General features: G+C 36.6%; 1 protein-coding gene across 5 annotated transcripts in view; it reads left to right on the top strand.

Moving 5' to 3' along the window:
• Positions 1 to 20002, top strand: part of ALCAM (activated leukocyte cell adhesion molecule) — a 210150-nt gene that overhangs the window by 152112 nt on the left and 38036 nt on the right. For all 5 annotated transcript variants that reach the window (XM_004769105.3, XM_013064868.2, XM_004769104.3 and 2 more), the window contains 5 exons: positions 926 to 1026; positions 4856 to 5075; positions 11405 to 11469; positions 12693 to 12780; positions 13233 to 13415. In XM_004769105.3, the coding sequence (XP_004769162.1) occupies positions 926 to 1026; positions 4856 to 5075; positions 11405 to 11469; positions 12693 to 12780; positions 13233 to 13415 (657 nt within the window). The remainder of the gene's footprint in view (positions 1 to 925; positions 1027 to 4855; positions 5076 to 11404; positions 11470 to 12692; positions 12781 to 13232; positions 13416 to 20002) is intronic.

A 20002-nucleotide genomic window follows, 5' to 3' on the forward strand; every position in this document is an offset into this window, starting at 1 on the left:
AAACATATTTAATCTTAAAAACCAGTGTGAGCAAAATAAGGTTAAAAAATCTGAAATATTTCCTAAGTACTCTTGTCAAGTTAAATGCCTGAGTTTTTTTAAACTTCATGAATGTCTACAGGTTTGAATAGTATGTTGCATACATATGCAAAAGTTGTGGGGTTATGACATTTTAATTTTTTTGCAATCTACATTTTTTCTCAGTAAAGAATGAAATAAGACCAGGAACTTTTCTGTACCTTAGTAGCAAATTATGGTTTAAGTTAGATTGTCTACCCAGAATTCAAGATAACCACTTGATAAACACCTTACAAAGAATTCTTATACTTCAGATTCCTGTCTTGTTAATATTCTATGCATAATTAAAGTTAAAACTAATATATTAAACATTGCTAGTATAAAGTAAGCCATTTTCCTACTTATACCTAAAATTTGGTTGTGGTCTTACATGTATTAGTTTAATTTTTAGTAGTTTTAAAAAATTTTTCCAGAAGATAAATTTGACAATATTTTCAAATGAAAAATATATTTAAAACTCATTTTGAGAATTTTAAACATGGTAATCCTTGTGTAGTCCCACTTGTCTCTGAAATGTAACATACATTTTTTTTTCCTATGGCATATATACTTACGAAAAAATATACTTTCACATTCCACTATGTTCCTTTGCAACACACAGTTTTCTCTTCACTGGTAAAATAGAGGGTCTGTAAACTTGAAATGTGTGACAGTCAAAGGTTTAATAGCTAAATAAGAGTTGTTGATATTTAAATAGGAGATACGTTCTAGCTTCATACTTTTTATAGTCATTTAAGATAAAATTATAATAGGAAATCTTCATTAAGATGCACATCCTGAAGTTATTTGCTTAGTTAGTTCAAGAAAACATTTAACATCTTCTCTTTCTTTTTTCTTTTTCCTAAAGGCCTTGGATGGTATACTGTAAACTCAGCATATGGAGATACTATTATCATGCCTTGCCGACTCGATGTACCTCAGAATCTCATGTTTGGCAAATGGAAATATGTAAGTGTAACCTACTTTGGACTTGGCTAATTACTTCTAGCTTTTTGTTGTTGTTTCTGTTTTTTGAGGTAATACTCCTTCTGTGAGTAAATGTGAATTTCAAATTAACATAATGGCAATAGTCAACTGTGGATACAAATGCAGGAAGGCAGAATTATGTGTTGAATATCTCAAAAGAGTAATACCTAAATCTTACATAAGAAGTTCTATTTTAAAATAAAGCCAATAAACACGTAATTCTTAGATCATATTAGTCTGAAAGATAGAACCTTAAATGTTAGAGGCACAGGAAAAAGCAGAGTTTCAGAGTAAAATCAGTCGTGTGTAGAACAGAGCTTAGTGGAAGTTGGCAGCCTTTCTCCACATACTCGTGTTGTTTGGTGTGGCTATTGCAAAGGCAAAATACACCAGTTGCTAGAGTACCCAAATATTCATTGGGAATTAGTCATCAGCATTAGAAGTTTGTTTCTAGTGTTGTCTTAGAACTACGTTGATGTGGCTGGTCCTTTTTACATTTAACATTGTTCACTTTACTCCTATCTTACAGATGGGAGATCATACTTTCTCGGGTATGGAGGCACAGATGGGTCTAGAAATGGAGGGTAGATACCTGATAGATGATTTGGGTGGCTAGGTAACATTGACTGATAAGGTGTTTCACTTTAATTACAGAAACCAAAAAAGGTGTCTTTCTGGCCCAGTTTCCTAATGCTGAATCACATGAGACTCACATAGTTTTGACCCTGAAGTAGACTTATGCTTCCTTGAATACAATGGCAGTTTTTCCCAAGTTCCTTGAAATGTTAAAAGGTATTTGAATAGGGAAAAAAAATCTGATGGTCAAATAATATTTGAAAACTTTCTTTATCACAGTATTTCTCAGAGCCTTTCATATACTAAGATGCCTTCTAGATAGTCTAAGCTTGCTTCATTTCTTCTTCTTCTTCTTCTTCTTCTTCTTCTTTTTTTTTTTTTTTTTTTTTTTAACTACTGCAGAACACACTTTGGGAAATATGCTTAGTTTGCACCCAAGCTGGGGGTAGAACACAGTCTTTCAAAATGTGGGTTCTTAAGTCAGACCAACATGTTCTACCATATACATGCTGTCAGATTCTGGACAAGTGAATGAATCTCCATTCTCTCATCTCTGAAAAGGGGATGATAAGAATAGTTTTCCCTCAGTGGTGTGAGGGTTACATGAAGTAATTCATAGCAGAGTATTGACGGGGTGCTTGGCACATGGTCCTTGTTCTGGCTGTGGGGCTCTAAGCGTATGCGCGTGTGCGGGGTGGGGGGGGGACATGTGACAGCAGAGGAAGGAGGTGAGGCAGCTCAGCACTTCCCTGTACTCCCCTGCTGATACCTGTTCACACTGGAGAATGTTGAACTATTTCTGGTTTACTATAAAAGTGGAAAAAGGAAGCTAAGGCCTGTGAGGACAAGGTCTGTTCACACCCCTCAAACTCCAAGCGAGACTACCACCTGCTTCACCTGTTGAGTCGAACCTACTGCCAAAATAAGTGGAACACAGATGTTGAAAAATCGTGATCGTAGACCTTCCCGCTGATGATTCAGGGAGTAATTTTCACCCAAACTGAACTAGTACAGTGGAGGTGGAAACATTATAATGACAGTTTTCAAATGCTTAATTAAAGCAAAGAGCTTCGGCAATAAGATGAGATGCATTTGAAGTACCAGGGGCTCTAAAACCAGTGTCGATTTGTAGGCAGAGTCGGCAAGCTCTAATTTAATGAAAGCTGAAAGACAAACGGTAGGTGTAGAAAGCGTGAAGGAGGCCAGACACAGAGGAAGGACAGATTGGCTTTTCCCCTTCTGCAGGGTCATCTGCCTGTGAATGGAGATCCTGGTTCCATGTGATCCTTGCCACACTTCACCCCCCCAACCTCTTTCTTTCTTTTCTTTTTTTTAATGTTCAGTTAGCCAGCGTGTAGGGCATCACTGGTTTTTGATGTAGCGTTCAGTGATTCATTAGTCGTGTATAACTCCTGGTGCTCATCACAGCACGGGCCCTCCTTGACCCTGGCCTCTTCTTCAGCATCTGCCCCAGTGCTGGTACAGAAGGGGCAGCTAACAGCTACGAAGAGTGCTGTAGTGAAGTCATCGTGGAGCCACACTGCAAAGCTTCAATCTTTGCTCTGCTGAGGTCCCCTACGCTAGCTGGGACCTTGGACAATTTACTTAACCAGCTTCTGTCTGCACTGTGTAATCTGTAAATGAATCTGATATTACAACTCTAACTTACAGGGTCGTTAGGAGTATTAAATCCGTTACTGCGTTGAAAACCCAAGGAAAGTACCTGGCATATGGTTAATAACTATTATTTATTGCATAAGTGTATGAATACAGAAACATATGGGACTGGTTTAAAATATTTCCCTCAGTGAAGGAATGATTTAGAATAAGGATTTGCATTGCAAACCTGTGACAAAATTAAAAAATTTAAGGAGAATATTATTAATGTATTCAGATATTCAACCAACTAAAGCTTTTGGGCTCTAAAATTAGCTTAGTAATTGTCTTGGCTTGCAGTGCTATAACCGAACACTGTAGACTAGGGGCTTCAACAGCAACTATTTATTTCTCACAGTTCTGGAGGCTGGGAAGTTCAAGATCAAGGTGCTGGCAAATTTGTCTCTTCATGAGGATCCTTGTCTTGATTTGCAGATAGCTGCCATTTTGCTATGTACTCATATAACCTGTGTTTTCTTCCTCTTCTTATAAGGGTACTAATCCTGTCATAAAGGCACCATTCTAGTCCTTCATCTAAACATACTGACCTCTCAAAGGCTCCACCTCCAAATATCAGCACCCTGGGGTGGAGGGCTTCGACATAGGAATTTGGTGGTGACACAAACATTTAGTCCATAAAAGTAATAAATATTAATAATTTTTAAAATGTAACTCCCCGTAGTACCTTGGAATTTGCCATGCACTTTAAAATGTTTTATCATATTTTATTTTCTCGAAGACCTTGTGAGGTAAGTAGAAGAGAAATTGGCTTCTATCTTAGATTAAATTGCTTATTAGCTAAGAGAATTTTTGTGGGAGCAAAGGAAGAGATGAATTGTAAGTCTTGGGCTCTTGGCATAATTGTCCATGCCAGATTATATTTTATTTTGATAATAAGTTTTTATATGAAAGCTCTCTGAGCTAAGTTTTATGACTCAGATAGCAAAACTATGGATTTTAGTGATTAATCTGATTCTGTTGCTTAATGGACATGATTGTTTCATAAGGGCACATACTGTTCCTCCATGAAGACTCATTAAATTATGTTATGAGTAAAGGTCAGCTCTGTCAGTTTTGGCTGAAACTGAAAGGTGTGGACGTTTAAAATATGTGGATTAAAGTAATGAATATGCAAAGGATAACTGCCCAGGACTTCTGAGTATTTGCAGCCCACATGTATGCTTGCTCTGATGGTTAGCTGAATATCATTTGTGCATTTGTGTGTTTGTTTTCATCTATTTTTTTTCTTTTAAATTAGATACAATGCCAACCCTTCTTGTTTTCAGAACAGTCACTAATTCTGTCCTTTGATGCAAGAGAAGCTCAGATTCCAATAGCTTTGTCTTTCCATTTTCACATATTTAAACTGATACCTAAGAACGTAGAGCCTTTCCTCTTATGAAGAGTCATTTTCTGTAAACAAAGACTTAAATGAGGCTCATATCCAAAATTACTCCTTTTGGACAGAACTATAAATATTGGTGGAAGAATATGGCCAAGAAGTTTTGTTATTCTGGATGTAATCCTGAAACATCTGAATATGCTTGTTTTTAAAATGTATTGTTATTTTAATTTTTAGGAAAAGCCCGATGGCTCCCCAGTATTTATTGCCTTCAGGTCCTCTACAAAGAAAAGTGTGCAGTACGACGATGTACCAGAATACAGAGACAGATTGAGCCTCTCAGAAAACTACACTTTGTCTATCAGTAATGCAAGGATCAGTGATGAAAAGAGATTTGTGTGCATGCTAGTAACTGAGGACAACGTGTTTGAGGCACCTACAATAGTCAAGGTGTTCAGTAAGTAGTCTGCAGTGTAACTGCTAAGTGGGATTGATGGCTGGTACTAGAAAATGTTCTTCAGCAAGAAGAGTGAATGCTCTGTAGTGTCTCCACGGCAGGCATCTCTGTGAGAGGACTTCTGACGATCTTCATTCTGCTCAAGCATGCTGGCAGTGAGGAAAACAAAACCCCTGAAATTCAAATAGGAGTTCTGCAGCGAGGAACTAAAAGAACATTCTCTGTTGTTTTGTTGGGTAACATTTCCTGGGATACGAAGTACCACAAAGTGAAAACTGGCATGTGGTCTTTTACTTTCACTGACATGTACAAATGAATAGTCTATGAGATATACGTAGATATGTGATACATACATATAATCATGCATGTCACGCAAATACACACGTATGTATCAGACTGACCCATATAAAAATAATATTTTTACATATTAAACAATAACTATAAGCAAATCCAAACCATCTTTTGACTTAGAAATCTAAGCTTTTTATGTGTGTGTGCGTGTGTATGTCAAAATATGTGTGTATGTAGTATTACACACACACACACACATGTACATATATCCTGGCCTTTAATAATGTTGCTTTAGTTCTTCAAAGTGTTTTGGTTTAGAAAATTGCCCCCAAATAAAAAAGCTCACCACACCCTGAATGCATCTGTGGAATACCTCAGGGGGAAGAAGTAGAGTAAGATTGGAAGAAGAGAAGTCAGAAGAAGAAACTTGGAGTAATTACTGTAGTCATTATGGCAAAGTTACTTTGCCTAATGATAACATATAGTTAATGTTACTGTGCAAATAGCTATGCAAATGAATGACTTGAGAAGTTCTAATTAAACATTTTATCTTTTAATATTCAGGTAAAAAAATCCCACCTCCTGTTACATCATAATATATTAGCAATTACAGGGAGAAAATAGGTCTCAAAAGTTTCAGAATGCCAGTCTTTTTTAACTAGGGAAGAAGGTCTCACTTTTCAGTTTTTTCCCCCTCTGCTTTCTGATAACATGGCAGCACCTAGAAATTGTTAAAATAAATAGGGAAGAAAGCAGCCCAGAGGGCTACTATAGCAAACAACCGTGGATTTTTCCCATTTCTCTTGTAATAGCCTATGCAACTAAGTGGAACTGTCCCTTAAGTATTTATATAGATTTCAAAGCTCCTATGGGCTCCTGACACGGATTCAAAGAATTCTTGTACTATCAAAAGAAACCTTTGTTCTCCAGAAGAACATTGTAAGAGCATATTACATGTTTCAGTTGATTACCTTTCAGCTTAGAAGGCACTTTCCAGAAACCATCCACCCTTCTTAGTCATTTTATGAATCACACCAAATTCCAAGTGTTTACCAGTCATGCCTTCCATTAAATACCCCAAATAATCTGCCTCCTTTATTTGCCAATGGCCCCTCTTTTTTCTTTCTTTCTCTTTCTTTCTTCCTTCCTTTTTTTCTTTCATTTCACTTTGATGTTACTAGGAAGATGGATGGTGCACTTCTAGGGACACTTTCTGTAAAGAGAACAACCAATACAATTTTTTGAATTAGGCCCTGATGTCATAAATACTAAGTTCACAACAAGAATGTATGACAGTAGGTAGAGATTAAGTCATAGCACCCCGAAGGTTATGTGTATGGCTTCGTCATTGCCAGGTTTCTTTCTCACTGTGTTAAAATTCTCAAATATCAAGCTAGTCTACAAGAAAGTTGAGAAAATCCAGGTTGTTTCCTTTAAAAGAATAATTTGTGACAATTTTCAGAGTACACCTAAAGAATATATCATACAGCCATCTGGGAAAAAAAATCCAGTTGGTCTGCTTTGATAAAAATTTGTAAGATATTTTGGAATACAGGGGATTTCTATGATTGTGAAAAACAAACTCACACCCCACATACTGGCAACACCCCCTACCCCTTCTCTGTTGAATGTTGTTGAAAACAAAGTGATTCTCAGAAACAGAATTTGCATTCCAGGCTCTGGGCCAGGGAGAATTTAAATAGACAAGTTACACACTCTTGAAAATGGCGTTTTATGCTAAAAACCATGGAACCCTCCAAGTCCAATTAAATGAATGGCACAGCTCATGATAAGGAAAGCATTTGCAAGAGCATATAGGGGCTTTACTTTTTTTTTTAAATAATGAATTTACTTTGGGTCACATTTTGTGAAGCCAACAGCAGCTGTGACAGGGAGGCTTTTATTCTGTGCATGTGTATATTGCAGTCACTTAAGAGTTACTAGGCTCATCAATCAGTGCTCTGTTTCCTTCTGTCGAGTCACCTAGCAACATGCATTGTGTACTACAGAATCGAGTATGGTTGACGTGAGCTAATCCCAGCTCAGCTTGCTGCAGAGTGCCATCCTCATGGGCAAACTCAGACTGTTCTTATTCAGACTGGAGGCCATAACCGATGACTCTGCTCCCTCCGCTGTAGGCTTATTTGTTTAGCTTTAAACTATACCTCAGATACAACAGCTATGTCCATAAAGCACCTGAGGTTCAAATAAGTCATGTTCTTTATTGCCAGGAATACAGCTTTTTTTTTAAAAAAAAAGAATTGAATGGCAGCAAAATTAAAGGTGTTTGCATTTAATGCACGTTTGAAGTTAATAAAAACATTCAGAAACACCAGTCAAGCCTTTAAATTTAAAGTTCTCAAAGATTTATTCCAGTCACTGTGCAAAAGTTTTGGAAATCAAATGGGTACCCAGATTGCCAGCTGGCTGTCGGTGGTGGAACAGAAAAATCCCTGACTGGTCATCAGAAGACCTGGCTTTGTTAGGTGTGTTGCTGATTTCTGACCTTGAGGATGTTCACTAGTCCAAGGCTGCTTCTCTCATCAACAGTAATAGAAATGCTTTGAATTTGAGGGTCGTTTTCTTACTGATTCCTAGATCCTCCAGAGGAGTTTTGCTGAAGAGGACAGGGGAGGGGGAGGCATTTGCTTCTGCTGGCTAGAATCCCACCCACGCTATATTTCAAAGGTTTTTTTCGTGATCATTCATTTGGGGTGGGGAAGAAAAGGAAAATGACTCCAGCTCTAAAAAAGCATCTGAAAACCACCATGTAGGCTAACCTGTAAACCCACTCGTTAAAAGGAAAACTGTTTCCGTGACATAGGGACTGTACACTGTACACTTGGACTGGTTCTTCGCTTAGTGACGGGCAGTGCTGACTTACTTCACACAGTTACATTAGAGCTTTCATTCGGTCACTGTTCTCAGAGTTTTATCAGAACCGAGCATCCTTCCTCTCACCTTCCGTGTGAAAGTTCATCAGCCTGCAAGGAATTTTTTTTTTAAGGAAGGAAGCAGAAAATGACCTATTTAACAAATGAGACCTATTTTATTCCGCTTCTTTAAATATAAAAATTACCTTTCCCATCTCATGAGGAAGTAAACTATGATTCCATGCTAACGGTTGTTTACTTAAAGTGGACCAGAATTTATAAGAGGTAATGAATGACAAAGTACTGAGAGGAGCTTTCATGAGTCAATGTAACCAGTGAACCTCTCTTTTCTTGCCTTCCTCCCCTATCAAAAGCTCTCCTGTGTGTGGTTTTTGGTAAGAACACTGTACGTTGTGGGTGATAGAGAGCAGTTTGGCCTTCATCACTACATTCTCATCTGGCTGCGATACCCTTGATAAAGTTATTTTAATAATGCAAATAAATTTGTACTATGACTTTCCCTTTCAATTCTATACTTGGTTATGAATCCCTGAATTATATTAAGGCATAATTCATATGAAGTTTTTTTTTTTTTTAAACACTTTGGAATCAATATGCAATTTTGCTAAAATAGTACATGTCCTCTTTTATGGTCCTCCAACTAATACCCATTGATTGTTGCAAACTAATATAAAAGAAAATTACATATAAAATATCTCGTGGGTTTGAAACAAAAGTTTGGAAGAAAAGAACTCAAGGAATTGGAGTAGGTATTCTCATCACTTCCACAAGAGCCATGGTGACTGTCTTCCAAATAAAAAGATGAGTTACACTGTGAAGAAGTCTAAACATTAAGCATTCTTTCACCAGGTTTTTCTGGATTTTCCACAGCTTCATTTTATGGAAATAAGTATAAATTTTAGAAAATATTTATGGAAAGAATATATACATGGCCATGTGTAAGGGCCAAAACTTGTAACACACCAAGTATTTATGATCTTATGTGCAAGAATAAAACATCATAAGGTTTACAAAGCAGAGAAATATATATATTTTGCCTAAGAGGAAGTACATGCCCAACTGTTTTGATAAATAATTTTGGTGAACCTGAAAGTAATGCAGTTTAGCAACACTGCCCCACCTACATTTTGTATTAGAAGACTCAATTAAAAAAAAAAGAAGAAGAAGAACCTCAGTTTTTTCAGATGATTTTTTTTTAAACCTCTTTTTATATTCTAGGCATAGATACTACTGAAGGGGAAACAAAAATCCATTTGTTCTTTTTCTCTTATTAATTTTGACTCTTGATTGACCACATAAATTAATTAAATATCTTACCTCTCTTATGCTTTCAGAGTGGTCTCACGAAATACTTGATTTTAGTTCCCAGAGAAGTTTGTCTTACTTATTAAAGCATTGAGAATTTTTATTTTGCCTAAATATTTTGGATATATCCCTCTCTCAAACATTTTAGACATTTGTCTTAAAACATAAATTCAGAACAGAATTTAATGTTCTATCAGGAATTCAGAGTTGTAATTGTGAACATTAATGACATTACATTAAAACTGTGATAACACCAGTGCTTACTGATAATGTGGAAGGCTTTAACCTCCTACCATATGTTTCACAGAAATTGCTATTCATCCTGACTTTTTGGTCAGATTTAATAATTTTTTGGTCATTTTTCTAACGGTCAGGAAAACAGGTGTCACTTTTTGTTTGTCATAATGTAACTGTCTCTGTTACACCTTTCTATTCTTCTGTATTTCTTTTTTCTATTTTTTATCTTTCTTGTGTTTTGTTTCCAGTAGGTATATTTAGAAAATAATCCATCTTGTGCAAATTGAATTAGAGTAATATTTCTAGAATTAATAGTAAGTTGGCTCTCCTGTAGTTAAAGGGCATAAGTTGAACACATAGGAAGATTACTATTATTATTCATTGTTCCAATTTCTAATATAAAACAATCACGTAAAAAGGAAATGAACTCTCAATAGTAACATGAAGAAGTTTACATATTTTTTTTACACAGTCTTGGTGATAGCCATTTTGCTCTTCCAAAGACTTTCTTCTTCATCCTTATTTTCTATAATGGTCTGGGTAGGCAACATGTCTGATAGCAGAATCCCAAACAAATAATAACTGTATAAAAGCCAACTTAGTCTCCTTTGGTAATAGAAACTAAAGGTATTGGAGATGGTATTACAATGAGACGATGAGTGAAAGAAGAACCTGTTGTCTTTATTTGTTTATATGAGAATAGAATAGTTTTGCCCCCATGAGATTCACAAAAATCAATGACAAAGAGGGAATATCCATTTTCTGGAGACTAATTGTTAGAGCTAATTAAAAAGTAAAAATTCTGTCAGGGATAGATAACTAACAGCGAAGAGTAAATAACTTAAAATAAGTTTGAATACTGCCTTGTTGCTGTGATTTTTAACTAGTTCTTCCTGAAAGTTCTCTTAGAATGGATGCTTCTAGAACTTCCTACATTTGAGATACTTCTATTATCTCTGTTCCAAATTTGAAGGATTTCCTTACATTTATAATTTCATAATGTGATTTCACTTTAAAGATAAGGTTTGAGATACACAGAAAACTTGAACGTTTATATCCCTTAACTCTTTTTAGTTAGCATGATTTTAGAACCATGATTTTTAAACTTCATTGTGCCTAGAAATCTTGTAGAGAGCTTGTTTTAGAAAGTTGATTTATAGGACTGTCCCTAGAGATGTCCCTACTTCTGGCCAAGGGAGGCTTAGAAATCTGCATTTTTATTAAGTACCCTTTGTGGATTCAGGTCTTCATCTAAGTAGCTGGAAGTTATTAGTAAGTGGAAAGTACACATGATAATCAGTTAATAATCATTTTCATATTTCATATATTAACCTCTATTTCACTATCAAATCCATATTTATAGCTTATGAAGCATTCAGAAGACATTACAAATATTTAATTCAAAGGAGTAATAAGCATTTAAAATAGTACTTAATATAATAAAGCAAATACGTGGAGGAGTAGGCTAACCAGATTTCTTAATTACAGATTATATGGGAATGTGTTTGCTTTGAATAAGTGAATTATTTTTCTATAATTCAAATCACAAATGTCCTTTTGTTCTTTCTTGTGTACTTAAAACCTTTTTCTGTTTGACTTTAGAGCAACCATCCAAACCTGAAATTGTAAGCCAAGCGCCTTTTCTTGAAACAGAGCAGCTAAAAAAGGTAAGAACTTGCGTTTGATTCATTGCCTTCACTTAGCAATGTCTTCTCCTGGCCTCAGATGCCAGGACAAATAAGATAGACTTTGTTCTTGTGGAGTTGACAGTGTTGCAGGTACCAATCAGAAAGTCTGCCTGAGTTAGAGTGGGAAATACAGAGGAAGATGTAGTCATTTCTGAAAGAAGGAGAAGGTGAGCAGAGGAAGGGAAAAGGTATAGTCTTTCTTGTTTCAGTGAACTCTTAAATGGAGTCATGAAAGATGAGTAGATTTTCTCCATACCAAGGGTTGAAAGGTTTTCTGACAACATGAAATAATAAGATGTGAAGAATAGCATTTTTAGGAAACATCACGTTATTTGTGTTACTGAAACTTTGTGTGGTAAGACAGTAGGCAAGAGAGTGCAGTAAAAGATAAATCTGGAGAAGTAAAGAGAAGCTGGATTATAACAAGCCTTATGTCATGGAGGGAATTTGGACTTTGCTCTGTTGGCAGATTAAACTATTAAAAAGTTGAAGTAAAGATATGAGAAGATCAAATTTGAACAGTCACATTAAGAGGTGTGAAGAGAGGCTGTATCTAGAGGAGACAAAGTTGGAGGTTATATTTAGGCACATCAACTGACTAATGATCTTATTTCACTAAGTAAAATACCTAAATTTTCCTTTGTGAAGAAAAAAATACAAACAAATGAAAAGTTCTTTGAATCACATTGTCTTATTTTGTAATATTATTTGATAAATGCTAAATATTAAAGTCATAACACATTTGAAGAAAAGTGGTGGGAATTGCAGATTTGGTAGATATACGTATCTGAACTTTAATTAGTATGAAACCAGAGAGGCAGCCCCACTTTCATCCTGTTAATGATTCTTGCATGCTGAGATCTATGAACCATGGGAATAGCCAATGTTAATGTAGTTATGTAATTTAGTTAATACTAAAAACGAATAATGTCAAAATGAATTTGGTAATGCTTTTGGACAAATGTGATTTTATTAATAGTGGCAGCATCTATTGCATGTTTTTAAATGAGCGAGATCATAATTTTAAGTACTAGGCATTGTTTTTAATGCAAGGGAGCATGTATTCAGTCCCCAGTCAGTGCTTGGATAATAAATGGGTCAGGAAACCTTTGGAAGAGCTGCACCCCCTGAGGAGTCCAACACTTTCAAAATGACAACCACTGATGCAACCAAGGTAGCAACATTTCCTTTTCATTTTGCAGCTGGGAGACTGCATTTCAAAAGACAGTTACCCAGATGGCAACATCACGTGGTACAGGAATGGAAAAGTGCTGCAACCCCTTGAAGGAGGTGGGTAAGAAGTGGGCAGTAAATTCCGATGACCTGTTCTGACCTTCTCTCCTCTAGGCATTCCTTAGACTGCCCTGCATCTAAATGCATTGGCCTTTTTGATCTATGGTTCTATGCTTTGTTCCTTTCAGTAACCATTAAGTCATTAAGTGATTTTTTAAAACACCATTTTAGTCCTTGTGCAGAAGAATCAAGAGCAGAGAAGAATTATTTCTGTATATGGCATGTTCTAGAAGTTAATTAAAGGGAGTGGGAGATAGGATTCCAGGATTCTATTTCTGTCTGTGTCTCTGATTTCATGGTTCTGAAAAGACATTCTACCTCGGTACATGTCAATTTTTTCTCCTGTTAAATATAGTAAGGACAAAACCACTTATCAAGGTGTTGTGACATTTAAGAATTGTGATTTTTCCAATGAAAGGTGCTATCATTAGTGTTCTTACTTTCTTCAGTGGTGGTCTTAATTTTTAAAAAGCAAATGGACCCGGTAACTCAGCTCTATACCATGACTTCATCCCTGGAGTACAAGGCAACCAAGGCTGACATACAGATGCCATTTACCTGCTCTGTGACGTATTATGGACCATCTGGTCAGAAAACACTTCAGTCTGAACAAGCAATCTTTGATATTTACTGTAAGTAACTCAGTATGCAATTATGCAATGTTTTGTTTAGTTTTATTTATTTATTTGACAGAGAGAGAGACAAGAGAGGGAACACAAGTAGGGGGAGTGGGAGAGGGAAAAGCAGGCTCCCGCAGAGCAGGGAGCCTGATGCGGGCTCTGTCCCAGGACCCTGAGATCATGACCTGAGCAGAAGGTAGACGCTTAACTACTGAGCCACCCAGGCACCGCTACAATTATGCAATTTTAATGTCTTAGAGTATTCATATGCTATTAGTCTTTCAATTCCTAATCCACATTCTCTTTGGACTGTGCCTTCAATCCTTCTTTCCTGTTCTGCAGTACTCAAATAATTTATTTCTCCTTGGAATCCTATAGAATAAATGCTTACTCTGTCTTGTGATAGCTTTCACTTTTCACTTTGTCATTTCTGAAGATCTCTTCTGGATTCTGCTAGACACTAAGTTCCTTAAAAACAAGACCTCTAACTCAGTGTGGTCCCTTCAGGTAGTCCTTACAAGCTATGAATATTTTTTTAAGATTTTATTTATTTATTTGTCACAGAGAGAGAGAGACAGTAAGAGAGGGACTATAAGCAAGGGGAGTGGGAGAGGGAGGAAGCAGACTTGCCGCTGAGCAGAGAGCCTGATGTGGGGCTCGATCCCAGAACCCTGGGATCATGTCCTGAGCCAAAGGCAGACACTTAACGACTGAGCCACCCAGGCACCCTAAGTTATGAATTTTGTAAAAGTTCAAAATGCCATCTGATTATTTTCTGAATGAAGGACAGATGAATAGAAGCTCATGACTGATTGGACTTCTCGCTATGGGATTTCCATTTTAATGAAAAAAAAAACTAATAAGATCAATTGTACAAGTTTACATAGGATGTTTTATTCCAGACATTTTGGTTAACTTTATTTCATAGATTTGAAACATAGGCTATTAGACTAAAAAGGAAGCTTCGTGATCATCTAATCTAACTCCTTATTTTACTAAGCAGTAAAGTGAGTCTCAGAGACCTGCCCTAAATTAGTTGTAGAGACTGGTTTAGAATCCTTTTCTGCCATGCTGTTCTCTTTCCCATAAGACAGGTGCCAAGATTTAGAGCAAACAGGCTGATAGTCCAGGCACAACACAGTCAATTTCTGTGCCTTTCTAAAAGAGTAGGTAACTGCTTTAGGTCTCAGTTTTCTTATCTTGAAATGGAAAAAATAACTCAGTGATGTTATGGAGATTAAGGGAAATCACAAATCTAAAATAGCATCCTATATTGCTCATTAAGTTCTTGTTACTAAGTACTATTATTATTATTATTACATATGATCATTATTACTACAGATGCATAGAACTAGAGATACTATTTTTGGAGAGATGCTGTTTTAAAAATTTTAGAAGGATTATTTAAAAAAAAAAAAGAATCAAAACTTTTTGTAATACTGCCATATATGGTAGAATAACCTAATACTTCTACGTGTATTCTGAAGAAAGAGCAGAAATGCCAGTTGAGCCATTGTAGGGTTTAATCTCCTCTGCATTCTTATTTTGGTTCCATAAACTGCAGAACCTTATATAAGAACAAAACTGACAATCCACTTGCCCTGACAATAAAGGATTGTTGTGCCTTAAACTTTGTATCTAAGTTTCAACTTCTATACTGACTTAAAGTAAGGACTTAAAGGATTTCATTATGTGCAACTTATCTAAAATCAAGCTATTATTTCTGTAAGTAAAGGCAGAATTCTGTCTGTTCAAAAATGTTGAACTGGAAATAAACTCTCTTGGTGTAAGTGCAGGATACAAGATAGGAAAGAACATCAAGATGAGTAATAAGGACCGGGAAAGTGGCTTCAGAAAAAAAACAGGAATGTTTGTTATCAGGCACGAAGAGCCGGGTAAGCAGAAAAGTCCTTGGATGAATGAGAAGGAAATGATTTTACTGTGGGGGGGTGCATTTGGCACAGCTTTTTTTTTTTTTTTTTTTAAGATTTTATTTATTTGACACACAGAGAGAGAGATCACAAGTAGGCAGAGAGGCAGGCAGAGAGAGAGGGGAAAGCAGGCTCCCCGCTGAGCAGAGAGCCCAACGTGGGGCTCGATCCCAGGACCCTGAGATCATGACCTGAGCTGAAGGCAGTGGCTTAACCCATTGAGCCACTCAGGCGCCCCATTGGCACAGCTTTTGAGAAGCCACAATGTATGCAGTGCTGGACTTCCTGGTAAAGATACAAAGTGGTTAACAGGGTCCTGACATTCAAAGAGTTTACAGCTCCAGTAGAGCAATGAGATACCTACAGGGGGAGGAAATTGTCAGTGCAAGGTCACATGGGGTAAGTGACACTCAGAGCTCAGTGAATAGCACTGAAAGCTCAGATACCCAAGGACAGTGATTCTCAGACTTTTGTTGCATCTGAATCACCAGAAGGTCTTACAGCACCAATCACCGGACCCTGCTCTGAAGTTTCTTACCCTGTAGTTGTGGGGGGAAGTTCAACACTTTGCATTTATAACAGATTCCCTGGTGATGCTAACACTGTTCATATGAGGACCACACTTGGAAAATCACATAAAAGTGGAGAAGGAGGGAGCTAAACGGAAAGGACAGAGAATACATTCAGAGGAAAGAGATTTGGTCAGTTCATCTGGAGGAAGGTGCCCTAGTCCACTCCTACCCTAATCCTTCCTTACCCTTTCCAATCAGTAATGAAACTTGATAGAATCTAGCTCTTTATGTTGATCTTTATGTTTATGTTGACCTTTATGTTAATCTGATTTGTTATGTTTATGCTTATCCGATTCTGCCTTCGAATATGCCACCATTCTTCATGGCCCGTATTTCTGTGATTCCCAAAATAATATTCCTTTCTGTTCACTCTGAACTGCCCTCCAAGCTGCTGCTGAAAATACCTTTTTAAAAACAGATGTGAAACCATGTTAGGTTAGTGTATGATTACAGTTCTTCAGTAACTCCCCAGATCTCTTGGATTAATCTTCACGCTCGTTGTTTTCTTTCTTCCAGGTTTTTACTTAAATTCCAGTTGGTTAACATACAGTGTAATGTAAGTTTTAGGTGTAGGATTTAGTATACAACACCAGTTTTTTGTCGCAGCAAGTGCACTCCTTAATCCCCATCACCCATTTAACCCAACTGCCCTCCACCTCCCCGCCAGCAACCCTCTGTTTGTTCTCTATATTAGAAGTCTGTTTTATGGTTTACCTCTCTGTTTTCTTTCAGTTATGTTTATCTGTTATCATTTCTTAAATTCCACATATTAGTGAAATCATATGGCAGTTGTCTTCCTCTGACTGACTTGTTTTGCTCAGCATAATACTCTCTAGCTCCATCCATGTCATTGCAAATAGCAAGATTTCATTCTTTTTATGGCCGAGTAGGATTCCATTGTGTATATATATGACAGCTACTTTATTCATTCATCAGTTGGTGGACATTTGGGCTCTTTCCATAATTTGGGTGTTGTTGATTATTAATACTGCTGTAAACATCAGACTGCATGTATCTGTTCAAATCAGTATTTTTGTGTTTTGGGGGTGAATACCTAGTAGTGCCATTGCTGGGTTGTAGGGTAGTTCTATTTTTAACTTTCTGAGGAAACTCCATACTGCTTTCCAGAGTGGCTGTCCCGGTTTTCATTCCCATCAACAGTGTACGAGTTCCCTTCTCTCTGCATCCTCGTCAACATCTTTTGTTTGCTGTGTAGTTTTATTTAGCCATTCTGACAGGTGCGAGGTGGTATCTCATTGTGGTTTTGATTTATATTTCCCTGGTGATGATTGATGGTGAGCATCTTCCCATGTGTCTGTTACCCATTCTGGCTGTCTTCTTTGGAAAAATGTCTGTTCATGTCTTCTGCCCATTTTTAACTGGATTATTTGTTTTTGGGGTGTTAAAATTTATAGATTCTTTATAGATTTTAGATACTAACCCTTAATTAGATATGTCATTTACAAATATCCTCTCCCACTCTGTAGGTTGCCTTCTAGTTTTCTTGACTGTTTCCTTCGCTATGCAGAAGATTTTTATCTTGTTGAAGTCCCAGTAGTTGTTGTTTCCCTTGCCTCCAGAGATGCATCCAGTTAGAAGTTGCTATGGCCAGTGTCAAGGAGGTGCTGCCAATATTCTCCTCCAGGATTTTGATGGTTTCCTGTCTCCTGTCTCACATTTAGGTCTTTCATGCATTTTGAGTTCATTTTTGTGTATGGTGTAAGGAAGTTACCCAGTTTCATTGGGCATGTTGCTGTCTGTTTTCCCAACACTATTTGTTGAAGAGGCTTTGTCGAAGATTAGTTGACCATATAGTTGTGGGTCCATACCTGAGTTTTCTCTTTTGTTCCATTGAGCTATGTATCTGTTTTTATGCCATTATCAGACTGTCTTGATCACTACCACTTTGTAATGTAGCTTAAAGTCCAGAATTCTGATGCCTCCAGCTTTGCTTTTCTTTTTCAAGGTTGCTTTAGCTTTTTGGGTCTTGTGGTTCAATACAAATTTTAGGATTGTTTGGTCTAGCTCTGTGAAAATAGCTGGTGATATTTTGATAGGGATTGCATTAAATGTGTGGATTGCTTTGGGTAGTATAGGCTTTTTAACAATATTTGTTCTTTTAATCCATGAGCATGGAATGTTTTTCCATTTCTTTGTGTCATCTTCAGTTTCTTTCATAAGTGCTCTACAGTTTTTAGAGTACAGATCTCTTACCTCCTTGGTTAGGTTTATTACTTGATGTCTTACGATTTTTGGTACATTTGTAAATTAGGTAGATTTCTTGATTTCTCTTTCTGCTGATTCATTATCGGTGTATAGAAATGCAACATTTTTTGCATGTTGATTTTGTATCCTGCAATTTTGCTGAATTTGTGTATCAGTTCTAACAATTTTTTTGGTGGAGTCTTTCATAAACTATCATTTCATCTGCAAACAGTGAACATTTGACTTCTTCCTTGCTAATTTAGATACCTTTCACTTTTTAAAAATTTTTAATTTTTTTTTTGTCTGATTGCTGAGGCTGGGGATTCCAGTACTATATTAAATAACAGTGGTAACAGTAGTCATCTCTGCTGTTTCTGATTTAGAGGAAAAACTCTGTTTTTCCCCACTGAGGATGGTATTACCTGTGGTTTTCCATTTATGTCCTTTATTATGTTGAGGTATGTTCCTTCTATCCCTATTTTGTTGATGGCTTTTATGAAGAATGGATGTTGTACTTTGTCAAATGCTCTGTCTGCATCTGTTGAGAGAGGATCATATGGTTCTTAGCATGCCTTTTATTAATGTGGTATCTCACATTGATTAATTTGCAAATATTGAACCACCTTGGCAACCCAAGAATAAATCTTACTTGATCATGGTGAATGATTCTTTTAGTGTAATGTTGGATTTGATTTGCTAGTATTTTGTTGAGAATTTTTGTGTCCATGTTCATCAGGGTTGTTAGTCTGTAGTTGTCTTTTTTAGTGGAATCTTTTTAGTTTTGGAATCAGAGTAATGCTGGCCTCATAGAATGAATTTGGAAGTTTTCCTTCCTTGTCTATTTTTGGACTAGTTTGTGAAGAATAGATAGAATTCCCCTGGGAAGCCATCTCACCCTCGACTTTTGTTTCTTGGGAGATTTTTGATTACTGATTCAATATCTTTGCTGGTTATTGGTCTAGTCAAGCTTTCTATTTCTTCCTGTTTCAGTTTTGGTAGGTTATATGTTTCTAGGAATTTATCCATTTCTTCCATATTGCCCAACTTGGTGGCATGTATTTTTCATAATATTCTCTTATGATTGTTTGTATTTCTGTGGTGTTGGTTGTGATCTCTCCTCTTTCATTTGTAATTTTATTTGAGTCCTTTCTCTTTTCTTTTTTAAGAAGTCTGGCTAGGGGTTTGTCAGTTTCATTAATATTTATTAAAAACCAGCTCCTGGTTTCATTGATTTTTTTTTTTTTCTCCTGTGTTTTTGGTTTGGTTGTTTCTATATCACTTTTTTCTGTTCTAATCTTTATGATTTCCCTTCTTCTGCTGTCTTTAGGCTTCATTTGTTTTCTTTTTCTAGCTCCTTTGGGTATGAGGTTAGCTTGCATATTTGAGATTTTTCTTGGTATTCGAGGTAGGCTTATATTGGTATGTACGCTCTTCTTATGAACACTTCTGCTGCATCCCAAAGATTTCAGATCATTATGTTTTCATTTTCATTTGTTTTCAGGTATTTATTTCTTCTTTAATGGTTGACCCAGTCATTCCTTAGTAGGTTGTTCTTTAACCTCCATGCATTTGTGTTCTTTCTAAATTTTTTCTTCTAGTTGACTTCAAGTTTCGTAGCCTTATGATCAGCAAAATGCATAGTATGATATCAGTCTTTTTGTGCCTATTGAGGCTTGATTTGTCACCTAGTATGTGGTCCATTCTGTCGAATGTCCCATGTGTACTTGAAAAGATTGTATTTTCTGCTGCTTTAGGATGAAATGTTCTGAATATATGTTAAATCTGTCTGGTCCAGTGTGTCATTCACAGGCATTGTTTCCTTGTTGATTTTCTGCTTAGATGATCTGTCCATTGATATAAGTGGAGTTTTAAAGTTCCTTACAATAAGTGT

Source organism: Mustela putorius, unplaced genomic scaffold (genome assembly GCF_011764305.1).
Source record: "Mustela putorius furo isolate JIRA1106 unplaced genomic scaffold, ASM1176430v1.1 tig00003834_pilon_pilon_pilon, whole genome shotgun sequence".
NCBI lineage: Eukaryota > Metazoa > Chordata > Mammalia > Carnivora > Mustelidae > Mustela > Mustela putorius.